Source organism: Myotis yumanensis, unplaced genomic scaffold, assembly GCF_028538775.1.
Source record: "Myotis yumanensis isolate MYYU_CA2020_CCGP unplaced genomic scaffold, mMyoYum1.0.hap1 SCAF_2, whole genome shotgun sequence".
Taxonomy (NCBI): Eukaryota; Metazoa; Chordata; class Mammalia; order Chiroptera; family Vespertilionidae; genus Myotis; species Myotis yumanensis.
In genome coordinates this window covers 17,433,750-17,454,591 of record NW_027223753.1, presented here as the reverse complement: position 1 = coordinate 17,454,591, position 20,842 = coordinate 17,433,750, and the positions used below count along the sequence as shown (strand labels likewise).

Below are 20,842 nucleotides of genomic sequence, written 5' to 3'. Positions count from 1 at the left end.
TCTACTTTCATCTGACAGTCATGTGGTAAAGTGGGAGAATACTGGTTTCTCCCATGAATCTCCATCTTACTGGAAGAAGAAAGCACAGCGCAGTAGAAAGAACGGTATAGTGGTAATGACTTGAGTTCATTCCTTTGCTCTGCCATTTACTTAGTTATGTGAATTGGACACATCATTTACTTTCTTTAGGTCCATTTTCTCATCTGTAAAATGAGGTAGAAATTAGATTGAAAGACTGCATGTGAAGGTTTTAATGTTATAAATGTCTGTGTTAGCTCCTGGAATGAGTAACAGCATTCCAAACCCGGCACAAGATAATATACAGGCTCAGGAGAAAAACAGCTAGTTGAAGGAATTGGAATCCTAAGAGAAAAAATATTGGAGGCACTCTTCATCTATAAAATCGTAATGATAATAGCCCTGGCCGGGTAGCTCAGTTGGTTAGAGTGTCAGCCTAATTAGCCAAGGCTGCAGGTTTGATCCCCTGTCAGGGTACACACAAGAATCAACCATTAAATGGAACAACAATAAGTGGAACAACAAATCAATACTTCTCTTTCTGTCTCTCAAATCAATAAATAAAAATTTTAAAAGTCTTCATTAAAAAAATAAGATGATAATAATAATTCCTACCTTAAAGGGTTGTTATGAAGATACATCAGTTAATATATATGAAGTACTTAGAATAGAGTCAGGCCCATAGTAAGCATCCAACAGAAGTTAGCTACTATTATTTTCATTAATATATTAAGGCAAAAATTAGATACTCTCTAAGAATGTGAAAATAAGAAATACTAGACACAAATCAGAACAAGGGTGGAAAAGTCCCCTTAAAGTGGAAGGATGACTCATAGGACAACAGAATAAGACTTTACTGAAGATATTAACGTTTTGTTTTTCTCAAATATGGAACGCTTCATGAATATGCGTGTCATCCTTGCACAGGGCCATGCGGATCTTCTCCGTATCGTTCCAATTTTAGTATATGTGCTGCCAAAGCGAGCACAGTGTGTTTAAAAAGTGGGTCACTCAGGAAGGGGGTTGTCAGCAATGGAAGCAAAGTGACACAAGAGTCATAAAGGAAGGCCTACCTGAACACTGTCCAGGGAGAAGGGAGACCTCGCCCACATATTTTGAGTATTACTGTCCCACGGACATGCCATCCCAATAACAGAGATGGAGGCATCAGGTTCTCTTAGCCTGAGAGCATTAAAAATTCCAATTACATAACTACCTCCTCCTATCCCAATTCCATGTTCATTTAGCACTTTCTCATTACAACCTTCCAAGGAAGCTCATACTGAGAAAAATAATATCCAGTTACATGCTGTATTGTAAATTAAGAGGAAGCACTGTGGTTTTATACATTTTCTCTGGAAGCCTGGTTAACACAAGTTCTCCCTGAGAAATGGAAGCTCCCTCCAAATGCTGAGAAAATCAACTTTCTAAACCCACTTGAATGAGGTGGATCCATTACAGTGATACCATGCCATGAGTTACCTTGGCAGACAACAAACCTCTCCCCAGGATATCCCAACCTTGCCACTGGATCTCTCTCAAAGCATCCATGTTAAGTACCCAACTAATAACAGTTAAATAGAGTTAGCATCGTGCCCTAGTCTACATAGCTTACCCTGTCATCATTCTGGCCTGAGAGGCACTAATTAAATCATACCTTCTTCTCCTTCTCTAAAATCATTTGATCTTTTTGATGCAGCATCTTCTTTAGAGTGGCCACTTCTTCCTTCAGTTGGGCAATGATGACAAAGTGGTCAGTGCCTGGTGAGTCCAGAGCCAGGTCTGGGGAAAAGCTGAGTAGAAAAATGGATAGAAAAAAAAAAATCGTAACTTGGATGGATAAACTTTTTTCTTTTTTCCCCTCTTAATTTTTATGAGTTTGAGTCAAATTGAAGATACACCTAGAAGCAAGGTCCCAACAGACTGAGATAAATGCTCAGCAAATTTTTTTTCTACCTGAGGACACTGTAGGCCACTGACTGCAAGCTCAAGGGAGGAGCCACTACCTGAATTCCCAGTATTAAGCACAATGTCCACACACGTCAGACTCAACAGCATTTGCTAAACTGCGCAGGCAAGGTGATCATTAGATAGCCAAGCTACAACCCGCAGCATTCCTGCAGCATTTCCTCTCACATTCAGGACTAAAATAAATGCCATTTCACAAGAGCCAACCTATTCTGTTTCAGGTTCACTGAGGAGCCCCATTATTTATGGGTGAAAGTCATCATTTTTTTGTGATTAGATAATTTCCCTAGAATCTGGACCAATGATCAAGAAGTTTAAGCACATGCATTTTTCTTTAATGCTTCCCAGAGAGCTCCTCTTTTGATTCTCTGTTTTCTGCCCCAAAGCACTGTGATGTGGTACAGCTGCTAAGAAGCTGCTGCATTCCATCCCAGGAATGAACAGTCAGTCCTTTTAAAAAATGATAAAAAGAAGATGAATTTAATAGGAAGGAAGCCAATTTTCCCTACACTACAACTGGTGGGTTAACTGACACTTCCAATATCAAGAATTCTGTGACTTTTGTTGTTCCACTTATTCATGCATTCATTGGTTGGTTCCTGCATGTGCTCCAACCAGGGATCGAACCCACAATCTTGGGACATTGGGATGATGTTCCAAGCAACCAAGCCACCTGGCCAGGGCATGATTCTGGACATTTAGTTAGGAAAGGAACAAAGAAGTGGCAAACTCCCAAGTCAATCTCAACATGAGTTTTCAACAGATTCCTCCCACTAACACTATCTGAGAAGTTTAAAATCAATGATGCTAGTTGTTAAAAAGACACCTTGCAGAGGTAATAAGAAAGAATAAACTTCACAGACACTTTGTACCCCATTAAATAAGCAAAATTCAGCCCTGATAATCCTATATGCTGGTCTGTTCCCAAATTCACCACTGGCTGGAAGGGAGAACTGAGATTGGGACGAGAATGGAAATAATTTCAAGGATTCAGGGAATAGTATATTAGTTGGTAACACTTCAGGATGCTGGGCTCATGAAGAAACAAAAAAAAATGGTTGGGTCTAATACTCTGTTGGGAAGCAATCCACTGCACCAACACAGATGGGACACTCTAGGTCAGTGATGGTGAACCTATGACATGCGTGTCAGAGGTGACACGCGAACTCATTTTTTTGGTTGATTTTTCTTTGTTAAATGGCATTTAAATATATAAAATAAATATCAAAAATATAAATCTTTGTTTTACTATGGTTGCATATATCAAAAAATTTCTATATGTGACACGGCACCAGAGTTAAGTTAGGGTTTTTCAAAATGCTGACACGCCGAGCTCAAAAGGTTCGCCATCACTGTTCTAGGTATTAGGACAGTGCAGCTTGTAAAAGAAAGCATCGTTGAGGAGGGATGAAAGGCATAAAAATATACATTTAGACAGGCTTAAAATGAAACAAAAATATTTAAATGCATCCCCTTCTCTCCTGATCTAGCATCTGCATTGCACTCTCTCTCTGTAGGCTAAGGAAGCATGGATCATCCCTTAGACTGAATAACACTACCTTAACTCCAACTTGTCTCTGCTCTGCCTCTCAAGACTGTCTCCTATCCTGCCTGGTGGAGGCCATAGGCACGGATCATAATGAAAGGCATCCCGCTGGTGATGTCTTAGAATTAGTGTGGTGAGTTATTTGTGGGTTGCAGAATTTAATTATTAAATCCAGTTATATGTTCCTGCCTATTACTTAACACTACGGTGTCGGGTGAATTTCCCGCCAAAATATAAGATGGCGGTTCGCCAGGCTGAAGAGTAGAAGAACCGAAAGACCATCACTACTGCAAATTTTTTCTTTTTCTTTTTCTTTTTAATTTTTTCACCTTTTTACTAAGAAACCAATTTTTTTTTCTCTTTTTCCATCACCTGATTTTACCCTTTCAATTACCACATTTTTATTTTTAACCAGTATTATTACTGCTACCATTTTACCATTTTTTAAAGTGCCATTTTATTTTCTCTTTATTTTCTTTTGGGATTAGTGTTCTCCATTCTATTTTCATCGTTCCTTTAGCATTAATTTTCCCTATCTCAATTCCACCTCTTTGCTAAAACCCTCTTCCTTACTTTTCCCCTTTTGGTGTCCTGTTTTTCTTACCCTATTCCTGCTCCAGACTTTCCCAATTCCCTCTTTTTACCCCCTGTCTAATTCCACCCTACTTATATATCCTATTTCCAATCTACTGCTCTAAATCCTTATACACCTATTCTTTATCCTTCTTCACTTTCCAAACATTTTTTTCTCTCTTATCTTTCTATTGTTTTCTTGATTGTTGAATATATTGGGCTTTTTTTTTTTTTTTTAATTTGTTTGTTTGTTTTGTTTTGTGTTTTTTCTTCTTTTTTAGGACTGGTTGTGAGGTTGTTTTTCTTTTTCTTTTTCTTTTTCTTTTTTTTTTTTTCTGCTGGTTTTTCCCTTCCCTCCCCCACCCCACCCCGGTTATTTTTGTGCTTCTGTTTTCCCTTACCCCTCTGGATATTATTGGTGGTTTGTAGTTTGCATTCATCTCCAGGGATCTGTTGCTGGAATTTGTTGAGATTAGTGGCAGTTCTATTGGAGTTTGCTCCTCATACCAATAGTCTCTTCCCCGCTTCTACTTCATTCTCTTTTTTCGCTCTCTTTTTTTCCCCCCTCTTTTTTCCCAATTCTATTTTTGCACTCCTTTTTTGTTTGTTTTTTTCTTATTTTTCTTTTCTGTTCTCTCTTTTATCTTCTTCTCTTCTTTCTCCCTTATCCCCTAATTCTCTTAATTCGGGTGGTCACCTTTATTTGGGGTTATTAATATTGTGAATATACTTGTGTTCAGTGCCTGGTACGTTGTGCCTTGCTCTGTTGTATTTTGTGCCTTTAAATCAACGCAGCAGATCCAAGCAACAGCAGCCCCCTGATCACCGCAGCCTCCTGATCACCACAGCCTCCTGATCACCACACCCTCTGTCTGTGGAACAGCAGCTGTACGTGAAGCCTCCCCCCACCAGCCAGAAGAGCCAACACAGCTGTGAACAACACCCACCAGAGGAGCTGCTGCCAACTGGAAAGCAGCTGCTACCGCAACCGTCTGAGCAGCAACCACAACCCAAGGAGCCCCTGCCACCCAGGGAGCAGCCACTGAACATCTCAACATCTACATATGTCAGCGAGATCAAACATGGGTAGGCAAAGAAACCCCCAAAGGAAAGAAAAGGAGGACTCGCCAGAAAAGCAGCTAAGTGAGACAGAGATATGCAACATGACGGAAAAAGAATTCAGAATAAGGTTCCTAGAGTACATGCACCAGATGTTCAAGAAGCAAGAAGAAACAGATGAAAAACTCAACTACTTATGCAAGAAGCTAGAAGAAACAGATGAAAAAATCAACAACTTAAGTAAGTCCCAAGAAGAAATGAAGAGCGACATAGCTTCAATAAAAAACTCCATTGAAAGTATCAACAGTAGACTGGGAGAAGCGGAGGACCGAATTAGTGAATTAGAAGACAAGGAAGCAAAACACACTCAAACTGTACGGCAAATGGAGAAAAAAAATTAAAAGACAGGAGGAGAGCCTAAGGGAGCTTTGGGACAACATGAAACGAAACAACATACGAATAATAGGGGTGCCAGAACAACAGAAAGATGAACATGGATTAGAAAACCTATTCGAAGAAATAATATCAGAAAACTTCCCTGAGGTGGGGAAGAAAAAAGTCACACAAGCCCAGAGAGTCCCAAACAAGGTGAACCCAAAAAGACCCACACCAAGACACATCATAATTACCATGGCAAATGTTCAGGATAAAGAGAGAATCTTACAGGCTGCAAGAGAGAGACGGAAAGTAACATACAAGGGATCTCCCACTAGATTATCAAATGATTTCTCAACAGAAACACATCAGGCCAGAAAAGAATGGACGGAAATCTACAAAGTGATGCAAAGCAAAGGACTGAATCCAAGAATACTCTATCCAGCAAGGCTATCATTCAAAATTGAAGGGGAAATAAGAAGCTTCACAGACAAAAAAGGGCTAAGGGAGTTTATCACCACCAAGCCAGCCATGCAAGAAATGCTAAAGGGACTGGTGTAAAAAGAAGAAATATCAAGCTCAGAAAGAAAACAGCCACACACACACACACAAAAAGAAATGGCTACAAACAAATACCTTTCAATAATAACTTTAAATGTAAATGGACTAAATGCTCCAACCAAAAGACATCGAGTGGCTGAATGGATAAAAAAACATGACCCATACATCTGCTGTCTACAAGAGACCCACCTCATTAGAAGGGACTCACACAGACTGAAAGTGAAGGGATGGAAAAATATCTTTCACGCAAATGGAAAGGAAAAGAAAGCTGGGGTAGCAATACTTATATCTGACAAAATACATCTCAAAGTGAAGGCCATAACCAGAGATAAGGAAGGCCACTTCATAATACTAAAGGGATCAATACAACAAGAAGATATAACCCTGGTAAACATATATGCACCCAATGCAGGAGCACCCACATACATAAGAAAACTTCTGGAAGATATCAGGGGAGAGATTGACAACAATACAATCATAGGAGGGGACTTTAATACACCACTGACATCACTGGATAAATCCGCTAGACAAAAACTCAGCAAAGAAACAGCAATCCTAAATGACTCACTAGATCAGATGGACTTAATTGACATCTTCAGAACACTTCACCCCACAGCTGCGGAATATACATTCCTCTCAGGTGCTCATGGGACATATTCAAAAATAGACCACATATTGGGTCACAAGCAAAGTCTCCACAAATTCAAGAAGATTGAAATCATAAAAAGCTTCTTCGCAGACCACGATGGTATAATGTTAGAAATAAACTACAATAAAAACAACCCAAAATACTCAAACACTTGGAAGCTGAATAGCATGTTATTAAATATTGATTGGGTTACCGATGACATCAAAGAAGAAATTAAAAACATCCTGGACACTAATGACAATGAAAACACAACAATCCAAAACCTCTGGGACACAATGAAAGCAGTCCTGAGAGGAAAGTTTATAGCTCTACAGGCCTATCTCAAAAAACAAGAAAAAATGGTAGTCAATCATCTAACTCTACAACTCAAAGAATTAGAAAGAGAGCAACAAGAAAACCCCAGAGTGAGCAGAAGGAAGGAGATAATAAAGATTAGAGCAGAAATCAATGAAATAGAGACCAAAAAAACAATACAGAAAATCAATGAAACCAAGAGCTGGTTCTTTGAAAGGATAAACAAGATTGACAAACCCCTAGCCAGGCTCACCAAGAAGCAAAGAGAGAGGTCCCAAATAAACCAAATCAGAAATGATAGAGGCGAAATAACAACAGACCCCACAGAAATACAAATGATTGTTAAACAATACTACGGGCAACTCTACTCCAACAAACTAGACAACCTGGAGGAAATGGACAAATTCCTAGAAAAATACAACATTCCAAAACTCAATCAGGAAGAATCTAAAAACCTCAATAGGCCAATAACTATGGAAGAAATTGAAGCAGTCATCAGAAAGCTTCCAGCAAACAAAAGCCCAGGGCCAGACGGCTTCACAGGGTAGTTCTACCAAACATTCAAGGAAGAACTAAAACCTACCCTCCTCAGACTACTACAAAAAATTCAAGAGGAAGGAACGCTTCCAAGCTCATTCTATGAAGCCAGCATCACCCTAATACCAAAACCAGGTAAAGACATCACAATGAAAGAGAATTACAGGCCAATATCCCTCATGAACATAGATGCCAAAATCCTCAACAAAATCTTAGCAAATCGGATCCAGCAGTACATCAGAAGGATCATACACCATGACCAAGTAGGATTTATCCCAGAGATGCAAGGATGGTACAACATCCGTAAATCAATAAATGTGATACATCACATAAACAAATTGAAAGAAAAAAACCACATGGTCATATCAATTGATGCAGAAAAAGCATTCGACAAAATCCAACACCCATTTTTGATAAAAACTCTCAGAAAGGTGGGAATAGAAGGATCATACCTCAACATAATAAAAGCCATATATGACAGGCCCACAGCCAACATCATACTCAATGGACAAAAACTAACACCATTTCCCCTAAGAACAGGAACAAGACAGGGATGCCCACTCTCACCACTCCTGTTCAACATAGTACTGGAAGTATTAGCCATTGCAATTAGGCAAGAAGAAGAAATAAAAGGCATCCAAATTGGAAAAGAGGAAGTAAAACTGTCCTTATTTGCAGATGACATGATATTATACATACAAAACCCTAGAGACTCCATCAAAAAGCTACTAGACTTAATACATGAATTTGGCAATGTAGCAGGATACAAAATTAACCCCAAGAAATCTGAGGCATTTCTATACACCAATAGTGAACTTTCAGAAAGGGAGATCAGAAAAACAATCCCATTTACCATCGCACCAAAAAAATTAAGATACCTAGGAATAAACTTAACTAAAGAGGTTAAAGACCTGTACTCAGAAAACTACAGGACGTTGAAAAAAGAGATAGAGGAAGACATAAACAGATGGAAGAACATACCATGTTCTTGGATTGGTAGAATCAACATCATTAAAATGTCCATACTACCCAAAGCAATCTATACATTCAACGCACTTCCCATTAAAATACCAATGGCCTTCTTCAAAGATCTAGAACGAACTCTCCAAAAATTCATCTGGAATAAAAAAAGACCCCGAATAGCTGCAACGATCCTGAGAAAGAACAAAGTAGGTGGGATCTCAATGCCAGATATCAAGCTGTATTACAAAGCCACTGTTCTCAAAACTGCCTGGTACTGGCACAAGAACAGACATATAGATCAGTGGAATAGAATAGAGAGTCCAGAAATTAGCCCGAACCAATATGCTCAATTAATTTTTGACAAAGGAGGCATGAACATACAATGGAGCCAAGATAGTCTCTTCAATAAATGGTGTTGGGAAAATTGGACAGACAAGAAAAATTGGACATGCAAGAAAATGAAAATTGGACATGCAAGAAAATGAAACTAGAGCACCAACTTACACCATACACAAGAATAAACTCAAAATGGATAAAGGACTTAAATGTACGACAGGAAACCATAAAAATTCTAGAAGAATACAAAGGCAACAAAATCTCAGACATATGCCAAAACAATTTCTTCACTGATACAGCTCCTAGGGCAGTTGAAACTAAAGAGAAAATGAACAAATGGGACTACATCAAAATAAAAAGCTTCTGCACAGCAAAAGAAACCATCAACAAAACAACAAGAAAACCCACCTCGTGGGAAAACATATTTGCCAACGTCATATCTGATAAGGGCTTAATCTCCAAAATTTATAGGGAACTCATACAACTTAACAAAAAGAAGATAAACAATCCAATCAAAAAATGGGCAAAGGATCTAAATAGACACCTTTCAAAAGAGGACATTGAGAAAGCCAAGAGACATATGAAAACATGCTCAAAGTCACTAATCATCCGAGAGATGCAAATCAAAACAACAATGAGGTACCATCTCACACCTGTCAGAATGGCCATCATCAACAAATCAACAAACGACAAGTGCTGGAGAGGATGTGGAGAAAAAGGAACACTTGTGCACTGCTGGTGGGAATGCAGACTGGTCCAGCCACTATGGAAGGCAGTATGGAGGTTCCTCAAAAAATTGGAAATGGAACTCCCATTTGACCCTGTGATCCCACTTCTAGGAATATATCCCAAGAAACCAGAAACACCAATCAGAAAGGATATATGCACCCAGATGTTCATAGCAGCACAATTCACCATAGCTAAGATCTGGAAACAGCCTAAGTGCCCATCAGTAGATGAATGGATTAGAAAACTGTGGTACATCTACACGATGGAATAACTATGCTGCTGTTAAAAAGAAGGAACTCCTACCATTTGCAACATCATGGATGGAACTGGAGAGCATTATGCTAAGTGAAACAAGCCAGTCAATGAAGGAAAAATACCACATGATCTCACTCATTCATGGATAATAAAGACCATTACAAACTTTTGAGCAATAATAGATACAGAGGCAGAGCTGCCTCAAACTGATTGTCAAACTGCAGTGGGAAGGCCAGAGAGAGTTGGGGGGCAGGAGGGAGGGGAGTAAGAGATCAACCGAAGGACTTGTATGCATGCATATAAGCATAACTAATGGACATAAGACACTGGGGGGTAAGGGAGGGTAGGGGTTTGTCAAGGGCGGGGGGGAAAAAAAGGACACTTATGTAATACCCTTTGTAATACTTTAAGCGGCCCTAACTGGTTTGGCTCAGTGGATAGAGCGTCGGCCTTCGGACTGAAGGGTCCCAGGTTCGATTCCGGCCAAGGGCATGTACCTTGGTTGCGAGCACATCCCCAGTGGGAGATGTGCAGGAGGCAGCTGATCGATGTTTCTCTCTCATCGATGTTTCTAACTCTCTATCCCTCTCCTTTCCTCTCTGTAAAAAATCAATAAAATATATTTAAAAAAAAAAAAAAATACTTTAAGCGAAAAATAAAAAAAAATAAAAAAAAAAACAATAAGGAAAGAATAAAAAAACAAAACAAAAAAAAACAAAACAAAAAAAAAATAAAATAACTTTAAAGTAAAAAAAAAAAAAAAAAGATGGCGGTTCGCATACGCAGGTAGGTATCTTTGTGAACGGCAAACAAACAAATATTTGGTAATACGCAGTTACAATCGGCCCGAGTTTACACGTTTCCCGCACTCCACCGCAAATCTATATGAACGGAGTTAAGACGGCTCCCGCGGAGTACGCGCAATTCACGCGAGCCGACTTAACTCGTTTCCTGCAATCCAAGTGTTAATAACAAGGTTAGATTTATAAATAAATATCAGTACTGCTTATTTATAAAATATCAAGTGGCTGGTGTAGTGACCCTAAGAGGTTCACTGAAAACCATACATTAGCTCCAAGCACACCCTAAAATATATTCCTGTTTCAGGAACTGTGTATGCATTTCAAATGGAAGCATGCACACACACTCCAATTGGCTCACCTGTCTCCATTGGTTGTGATTGACTCAAACTTGGACTTTTTCTTTGGGATTTCATTTTGAATTGAAGACGTAGAAAGTGTTTTCTGGCTTTTAATGGCAAAAACAGAGAGATACACGTTAGAAATCAAAAAATAATAAAATATCACAATGAAAGTGTCAAATGGGACCAATAATAATATAGCTCTTCTTTGCAAGAGCTATTTATTCTTGATTATCAAAATTCACCAAGGTGTTTATTTCATAGGTTCTGGATGTATTGGTGGTTGGTTTCCATAGGCCCCCAAAATTCTTAGCCTCAATTAAATATAAAATTAATACCTGCCTTATTAATTACGGAGAACAGTCAATGAAACTTTAATAAGAAGTATAAATCTATCTTACAGCTTAAAAAGTACTTTTACATTCAGTGTTTCATATGCTGTGAGGTATATACAAGATATTACTTCTACTTTGTAGAAACTGAAGCTCATCAATATTAATGAGCTACCTAAGAATACAGCTAGTTAATAGTAAAGCAGGGACTAGACACCAGGTTGACATATTTGAACTCATTTTTCTTCATTATGTCTCTGTGAATCTACTGGTGTCTTGAGTCCCACAATAACGCTAAAAATCAGTTTTAGCTATAAATAATAAGTTCATCCTCTAAAACTGGTTTGCAACCCTTTTGCTTTAACAGTTGTCCACAATTGCTAAGCTTAAAGGATACTTTAGACCCTTTCTCACTTGATCTCTTTCCAATATCTGACACCACTGACCATGCCATACTCTTATCCCCCCAACTTTATTAAGGAATAACTGACAAATGTAATTGTATATATGTAAAATGTACAATGTGACGTTTTGATATACATATACATTATGGAATGATTACCAAGGTCAAGATAATTAATACATCCATAACCTCACATTGTTAACTTTATTTTTTTATGATGAAAATGCTTAAGATCTACTTTCAGCAACTTTCAAGTGTATAATACCATATTAATTATTGTCACTGCTATATATTAGATCCTCAGAACTTATTCTTCTTATAACTAAAAGTTTGTACCCTTTGACCTGTATCTCCTCATTTCCCACTCCTCCAGCGCCTAGCAAACACCATTCTGTTTCTATGAAATTGGTTTTTAATAAAAGATTCCACATAAAGTGATACCACACTTTCTTTGTCTTTCTTTTTTTTCACTTAGCACAATGCCTTCCAGGTTCATCCATGGTCTCACAAATGGCAGGATTTCTTTCCTTTTTATGGCTGAACTAGAGGCCTGGTGCACAAATTTGTGCACGGGGAGGAGGCCAGGCCTGCGGGGAGGGAGGGGCTGGGGGAGGTTGGCCAGCAGACACCACCCCCAATTGGGGTGGGGGGAGCCGACTGGGGTGGTGCCTGCAGAGGGAGGGGCCATGGGAGGTTGAGAGGGACTGATTGGGGCCCCTGATCAGGCTGGTTGGCCCCCCAACAGTGCACATCATAACGACTGGTCATTCCGGTCTTTCCAGTTGTTCCAGTCATTCTGTCATTCCGGTAGGTCGCTTGACTTTTATATCCTATGTAATAAAACCCTAATATGCAAATTGACCGAATGGCAGAATGAGTGGTTGCTATGATGTGCACTGACCACCAGGGGGCAGATGCTCAATGCAGGACCTGCCCCCTGGTGGTCAGTGCACTCCCACAGGGGGAGCACCGCTTAGCCAGAAGCCAGGCTCATGGCTTGTGAGCGCCAACGGCGGTGGTGGGAGCCTCTCCCATCTCTGCTGCAGGCGGGCGGTAAGGAAAGAGGGGTCCTGGACTGTGAGAGCCCCAGACTGCAAGAGGGATGTCTGGCTGCTGGCTTACGCCCGATCCCTGGGGGGATCGGGCCTAAGCCGGCAGGCGGATATCCCCTGATGGGTCCCAGACTGCGAGAGGGCACAGGCCAGGCTGAGGGATGCCCCCCCCCCCCCAAGAGCATGAATTTCGTGCACTGGGCCTCTAGTATATAGATAATGTTCCATAAATATACCACATTTTCTTTATCCACTCATCTGTTGAAAAACATTGAAGTTGTTTGGATATCTTTGCTATTGTGTAAAATGCTGCAATGAATTGGAGATGCAGGTCTCTCTGAGATACTGATTTTATTTCCTTTAAATATGTACCCAGAAGTGACTGCTGGATCATATGGTAGTTCTATTTTCAATTTTTTGAGGAACTACCATATTTTTTGCCACAGTGGCTGTACCAATTTACATTCCCACTAACAGTGTATAAGGTTCCCATTTCTCTACAATCAGACCAACATGTGTTATCTCTTGTATTTTTTATAATAACCATCCTAACAGGTGTGAGGTGATATCTCATTGTGGTTTTGATTTGCACTCCCCTGACAATTAGTGATATTTAGCACTTTTTCATGTATCTATTGGCCATTTATATGTCTTCATTGAAAAAATGTCTATCCAGGTCCTTTATCCATTTTTAAATTGTATTCTTTTTTTTCTTCTTGGCTATTGAGTTGTATGTTTATATATTTTGGATATCAAATATATTCAGTCCATCCTTCTTGAATGCTTCTAGAGTTCTGTTCTCAGCCTCCAACATGAGTTATATCAAAAACTACCTATCATAATAGTTGGAAACAGTGTTCCTCAGATCACGTACAGCAGAATCATCTGGGATATTTATAAAGCAATGCAGATTCTTGGATTCTATCCTAGATCCTACTAAATTAAACCCTGGGGTGGGACCACAGGAATCTGCATTTTAAATAACCTCTAGTCTCACTGACAAGTGTATGGCCCATATCCAAACCTCTCTTCTGAGTTCTAGGCTAAATTCTCACTAAATAATTCTTTCTGATGCTTCAACAAATTCAACTTTCAAAACTGAACTTCTCTTCTCCCCTTCCTATACTCTCTGTAAGTTAAGAATCTAAGAAACCTGAGAATTATCCTTTACTCACCCAGTTCCTGCCCATCTATATGTTCATCAAATTATCTAATTCTCCCTCTAAAGCAGGGGTGAGGAACCTTTTTTCTGCCAAGGGCCATTTGGGTATTTATAACATCATTTGTGGGCCATACAAAATTATCCACTTAAAAATTAGCTTGCTATACTTGGTCAAACATTTAATTAACTCACCCCTCTTGCCTTGGCAGGGCCAGACCAAATGATGGGATTGGACATTTCCCACCCCTGCTCTAAAGTATCTTCCTGAATCTGCCTCTTTGGAGCCACTGCCTCAGTGAAGTCTGTGTTCTGTTTTTAAAAAAATAGATGTTTTTATTGATTTTAGAGAGAGAGAGGAAGGGAGGAGGGAAGGAGGGTGGGAGGGAAAGAGAAAGAGAGAGAAAGACAGACAGACAGACAGACATCTATTGGGGCTGCAGGAGAACCAGGAAACTGGGTGCATGGGACGCTCAACCAACTGAGCCACAGTGACCAGGGCCTCAGTGAGGTTCTTGTATTAACATCTCCCACCTGGACTTTACAAAAACAAACGAAAAAAAAAAACTTAAGTAGCCCCCAGTCTTTTTTTCCTTTAGTGTATTCTCCGTAATAATCAGGGTTAATTTTTTTATTGACTCCATGATTAAGTTCATGCTCCTTACCAGATCTGCAGAATGCCCTTTCCTCCCATTTCCCAGCTCCTAACCATAAGCTCCAATAACATAAAAGGATTTTCAATTCACCAGAGTTCCACATCCTCTATGTCTTTGTGCAAATGCTATCCCCTCAGCCTAGAACGCCTCTGCCCATTGCTTATCTGACGATTCTGACATCCTTAGATAAAGCTCCAACACCAGCTCTTCTCCAGCCTTCCCAAGGCGGTCATTTACCACCGCCTCTCAGGCCTGTATCTGACGTTTCCACTGTGGAATTAATGTTTCCATGCTTCCACAGAACTATACTGCAATGATTTGATTACAGGTCTGCCTTCCCTACCAGACTGCATACTTTTGGTGAGCAGCATGATTCTTTTATTCATCTCTGCATTCCTAGCAGAGTCCCTGGCCCATAAGAGTACTTAATGTTTGCTAGATGAATAAATAAAATCATACTAGTAATAATAAACAGGAGTAACTAAAATGTATCAAATGCTTCCTAAATGCCAGTTATAAAACTAATCACTATGCATGAATTATATAATTTATCTTCATAACAACTCCATGCGATAATGCTATTATTTATCTCATTTTACAGAAGAAAAACTTGTCCAAGTTTTCATGTAGAGAACCTGGAAAAGCCATGATTCAATCCAGAGCCAGAACTCTTCACAACACTACCAGGAAAAACCTAGAACATCTATCAACCTCCTGGCCAAACAGCTGCATCCTTCAGAAAGTGGAAGGACCAATCTTCCAGGGAAATAATCCACTCTAAGGGTGAGGAGAACATTACATGTGAAAGCGGAGTAAGTTCACAAACTCTTCAGACACAATACAAACCAAGTCAGAAAATTCTGACACCTCACAGAAGTCTCTGTGGCTCTTGGAAAACATATGAATTGTAAAATGTGACAAAGGAGATTTCTCCATAGGCTAGTAACTAGAGAGAGAGAGAAAAAAACAAGAAAAATGTATACATAATGATATCTTCTATGGCTAATGGTGTGCGCATTACATCTGACCTATCAGCACCTCTAGGCCTATCTTATGCATCAGGGGGTTACCTGTTATAATGGCTGCCACTACTCAATCGACTGTACTGCTCCTTCTCCTGGTGGCTGGTGCGGGAAGAGCTGCTCAGGTGCTTCCTCTGCTCTTTGGTCTTCTGAAGGACCCGTTTGTATGAGAGTGTGCACAGCCAGCACAGCAACTTCCCATCCACCTGGAAGACAAGGAGACAAAGATAAAGAAGATGAAACCACGTACATGGATACGAGAGAACACGAACATAAGGAGCTAGAACCTCTGAGCTGAGTTCCAGCTCTGCCATTAATGAGCTGTGTGAACTTAGGCAAGTCACTTGAGCTCTCTGGGGCTCCATTTCTTCATCTGTAAAACGGGGGGTAGTAGTACCTACTTCAGAGGGCTGTTGGATTAGTGACATAATGTGTGTAAAGCATGGTGCCAGACGCATAAAAAAATTGCTTAATAAATATGAGTTGCTAATTTTATGTATCTTTTTGTTGGGTTTCTTCAACTTAACAAACAGAGACCAGAGGAAAGTTCCAAGAATTTAAAAAGATACAAATATCTCCATGGTGCTTGTTAGGAAAATTCAGCAGAGAGAAGACAGGAGATAAAACATAAAATTTATATTTCAGTTTTAATACCTTATAAATGGCTCACAAAATGGTATGCTATGTATCTTTTCTCAGATAGAATATCTCCAGAAAAAGACCAATAAACGAGTAGATTCGAGGGCCCCAGTCCCTGGTAGTAGCACTCTGAATTAGAAAAAGTTAGTCTCTCTGAGCAGAAACTGCTCTGCACCAGGGAGAAGGGCACAGGGCTACGAAAGCAGAAGGGCTTCCAAAATCCTCTGAAGCTGGGGTTGCCTCTGTGCAGCGTTAACTGAAAAATCGGTTGTGGAACAGCCTAGTGCTGGTGGCAGGGCAACAGAGCTGGTTGGAATGCATCAGGGTAGGGAGGGAGTGGGCTGATATTTATGGAATTTTAATTTTCATGTTTTTATTCCTGAATCTAGATCTCTTGCCCCATCTTGAACATGGGTAGGTCATACCATCATTTATCTAAAATATTGTCTTGTTAGCAAAATCCAATTTGCACCTACCCTCTAACCCATTAGCAGTCCATGAGTTTGAATCTATTCCATTTCACTGCTTCTACCCAAGGAAAGCCATTCTTCTCTCTCACAACTGCAAGAGCCATCCAAATTGAGCTAATTCCACTCTTAGGCTCTTATAAAACCATTTCCACCTAGCTACCAAAGAGGGCTTCTTTTAACCCATTAGCAGTCCATGAGTTTGAATCTATTCCATTTCACTGCTTCTACCCAAGGAAAGCCATTCTTCTCTCTCACAACTGCAAGAGCCATCCAAATTGAGCTAATTCCACTCTTAGGCTCTTATAAAACCATTTCCACCTAGCTACCAAAGAGGGCTTCTTTTTTTTTTTCTCTCTATTGATTAAGGTATTACATATGTGTCCTTATCCCCTCCATTGCCCTCACCCCCCTGGTGTTTGTGTCCATTGATTATGCTTATATGCATGCATACAAGTCCTTTGGTTGATCTCTCCCCTTTATCCCCACCCTCCCCTGCCTTCTCTCTGAGGTTTGACGATCTGATCGATGCTTCTCTGTCTCTGGATCTGTTTTTGTTCATCAGTTTATGTTGTTCATTATATTCCACAAATGAGTGAGATCATGTGATATTTATCTTTCTCCCCAACTGACTTATTTCGAAGAGGGCTTCTTAAATGTAAATCTGATTATATCTCTTTTCTCTTTAAAATCCAATGGTTTCTCATCGTATCTAATATAAAATCTAAACTTTTTATCATGGTCTATGTTGACTTAAATGTAGCCCCTACCTGCCTCTGTAACCTCATTCCCTTTATCTTCCTCTTGCTCACTCTACCTTCTGTTCTTCACATGTGCCAAACTCACTCTTGCCTCAGGTACTTTTTATAACTGGTCCCTCTTCCTGGAATCTTTGCTCTCCAGAAATACCATGACTGCTATCTTCTCATCATTCCAGTTTCAGCTTAAATCTTATCTCCGCGGAGGTCCTCCTGAGTGCCCAATCTAAACTGGCCTCCCTAATCACTCGCTACCATACACTCTGGTCCTTTATAGCACTAACTTCTAAAATTTGTGTTCATTTATTTCCTTGTTTGTTCTCACCCACCTCTCTCTCATACACATGACTATAAGAGAGTAAGGTCTTTTCTGTTTAGTTCGGTAGTGTATTTCTCATACCTAGAATAGTGGCTGATATATGACAAGCATTTATTATTGGTTAATGAACATATAAATGAATGTTGAAACCAAACTTCAATCTAGTTGATTTCATGTTATGGATATGCCTGAAGGCCTAATTTTAAAACACTCTGGAAGACTTTGCTTAGAAAAGAGCTTTAACTAAAGAAGAATTTGAAAACAAGGTAACTCCAATGAAAGAAAGCCGGCATTAAACATAAAAATAGCACACCAAACCATAGGGCACTTTATTTCAGATCTCTCCTTTAAAAATAAACTTAAAAATATAAAATTACCCTCTGAGAATTAAAGTATCATAAAGAAGTCATCATAGATAACACCAATTGAGTACTTCACATATACCAGATTCCTTTCCAAGGGCTTTACAGGTAACGCCTCAATCTTCATAAAAATGATGAGGTCTGCTCAGCCTCATTCACAAATGAGGAAACTGAGGCAATGATAGATTAACTTGCCCAAAGTCACACAGCAAATAAGTGACAGAACCAAGATTTCAAACCAGGCATTCTGAATCCAGATCACCTATTCTCAATCCCTAAATTTAGCTCTCCTTAAGTTTATGAATATGTGATTGAGGATGCCTAAAATTATCCATACTCTTAAGGTAGAATTATAAGTAAGAAAGTAGAAACTTAATGAATTCTAATGTAATATAATTAATGATAATATAAGTACCAATTGAATTATATTATGTGCAAGGCTCAAAATTAAGTGTTTTATATACCTATCTCAATAAAATCTCCCTATGTCCTTGTCAACTAGCTTTTATTATTCCCACTGGAATGAAGATTAAATTGATGCATAACAAGACTAACTTGCTTGCCCAGACCATTCAGCTAGCCCAGGTCTGAGGGACTGCAAAGCTTGTGCTCCAACTATTATTATACTAGAGGCCCAGTGCACAAAATTCATGCATGGGGGGGATGGGGGGGGGGGTCCCTCAGCCCAGTCTGCAACAACACAAGTGTTCCAAGCCTGCTGCCCAGAGGCCCTCTGCGGCCAGGGTGGAACACTTGCCTTGTCGCCACAGCAACGAAGCAAGCATTCCGTCAGGCTGCTCACTGTCCAGTCTCAGCAGCTGCCCCCCCGGGACTGGGGACTCCGGCGGGACTGAGAGGATTGGGCGCCACCGCCTTTGTGATGAAGTGACGGTTAATTTGCATATTGTCATTTTATTAGATAGGCTAATTACTAATTCAGCCTCTGCAGTATCTTGATTCAGGGAAGAGGTGCCCTGGTTGGTAGGCAGGAGGATTCTGGTCACTGGAAAGTTATATTCTCCTATAGTAAATTTGGTTAGCAGAAGCCAGCTCTTGAGAGCCTAAGCATCTTAGAAAAGCACCTTTGGACACTGAAAAATAGTTTTTGTACTGAATTTTTTTATTCAAAAAGTATTATTGAAGAAAGTAGGTTGGTGGTTGCCAGAGGTAGGGTTGGGAGGAGGTGTAATGGGTAGTCAAAAGGTACAAACTTTTAGTTATAAAGTAAGTCCTGGGAATGTAATGTACAGCATGGTGACTATAGTTAATAATACTGTATTGTACATTTGAAAGTTGCTAAAAAAGTAGATCTTAAAAGTTCTCATTACAAGAAAAAAAAATTCTGTAATTATCAATAGTGATGAATGTTAACTAGACTTATTGTGATCATTTCACAATATACACAAATTTCAAATCATTGTTTTACACCTATGACTAATAAAATTTTCTATGTCAATTACACTTCATTAAACAATCAGTTTAGTCACTTTTTAAAAAGTAGAAAATAAGAACCATAATTTTTCTCAATAAATAACAGTAAGCTAGAAGATACATATTAATATTTTGGCCTTGCTAGATAAGACAATTAAAAGGGAGAGGAGAGTTTTCAATAATGTAAAATCTTATCTATCAAAATCTATCTATCTCCATCTATATACATACACACGCACGCGCACACACACAGAAAGAGAGCACACACATACTATATGCCAGAATGCAGAAAATATAGCAGAGAACAAGAAAGATAAAGACCTCACATTCTATGCCCAGCTGGTGTGGCTCAGTGGTTGAGTGTCGGCCTATGAACCAGGAGGTCATGGTTCGATTACCAGTCGGGCACATGCCTGGGTTTTGGGTTTGATCCCGGTATGGGGCGTGCAAGAGGCAGCCAATCAATGATTCTCTCTCATCATTAATGTTTCTATCTCTCTCCCTCTCCCTTCCTCTTTGAAATCAATGAAAATATATTTTTTTAAAAAGACTTCACATTCTAGTGGGTGTGGACAAACAATTAAGCATATGAGATAATTTATCATAATGTTACATGCTATGAAGACAATAAAGCAGGGTAATATGATAAAGAGTGACTGAGGGAATTAGTAAAAGGTCTTTGTAAGGAAGTGGCAGCTGATGAGCTTAGATGTGACAATTAGAAACCAGTTAAGGGTGTATCAGTCAAAGGTGAAAATGAGACTGCCATGTCTGATGGACTAAAAGGTGGCCAGTATGACTGGAACAAGGTAAGAAGTGGTGAGTGTGATGGCAGCTTAGACTGAGAGTCAGACATAGGCCTTGTAAACCATGGGAGGAGTTTGGGTTTTATTTTAAGTGCAACTGGAACTCACTGGGGGGCTTTAAACAGAAAAAAACCCAAACACACACTGTGCCATTTGATTCCACCAAAGTACCATCATTTCACATGTAGCTTCCCTTTATGTCATATTCTTGTGATCCTTAACTTCAACAGATAGAAACAATTAAAGAGCCAGAAAGTAAGCCTGGCCAGTGCGGCTCAGTTGGTTGGAGTGTCGTCCCATACACCAAAAGGTGGCAGGTTCGATTCCTAGTCAGAGCACATACCCAAGTTGCAGGTACGATCCCCAGTTGGGCGTGTAAGAGAGGCAACCGGTCAATATTTCTCTATTACATCGATGTTTCTCTCTCTCTCT

The 20,842-nt window shown here is 39.6% G+C and overlaps 1 protein-coding gene and 1 non-coding gene across 2 annotated transcripts in view; both read right to left on the bottom strand.

The window, feature by feature from the left end:
- The window catches only part of FAM76A (family with sequence similarity 76 member A), a 31,872-nt gene that overhangs the window by 4,309 nt on the left and 6,721 nt on the right, over positions 1-20,842 (bottom strand). Inside the window, exons 5-7 of the mRNA XM_070404493.1 lie at positions 15,677-15,834; positions 11,025-11,111; positions 1,676-1,811 (exon numbers count right to left, since the gene is read on the bottom strand). Coding sequence (XP_070260594.1) covers positions 1,676-1,811; positions 11,025-11,111; positions 15,677-15,834 — 381 coding nt within the window. The remainder of the gene's footprint in view (positions 1-1,675; positions 1,812-11,024; positions 11,112-15,676; positions 15,835-20,842) is intronic.
- Positions 901-1,006, bottom strand: LOC139004554 (U6 spliceosomal RNA). Its single transcript, XR_011470431.1, has one exon. It is a non-coding gene; the product is annotated as a U6 spliceosomal RNA (small nuclear RNA).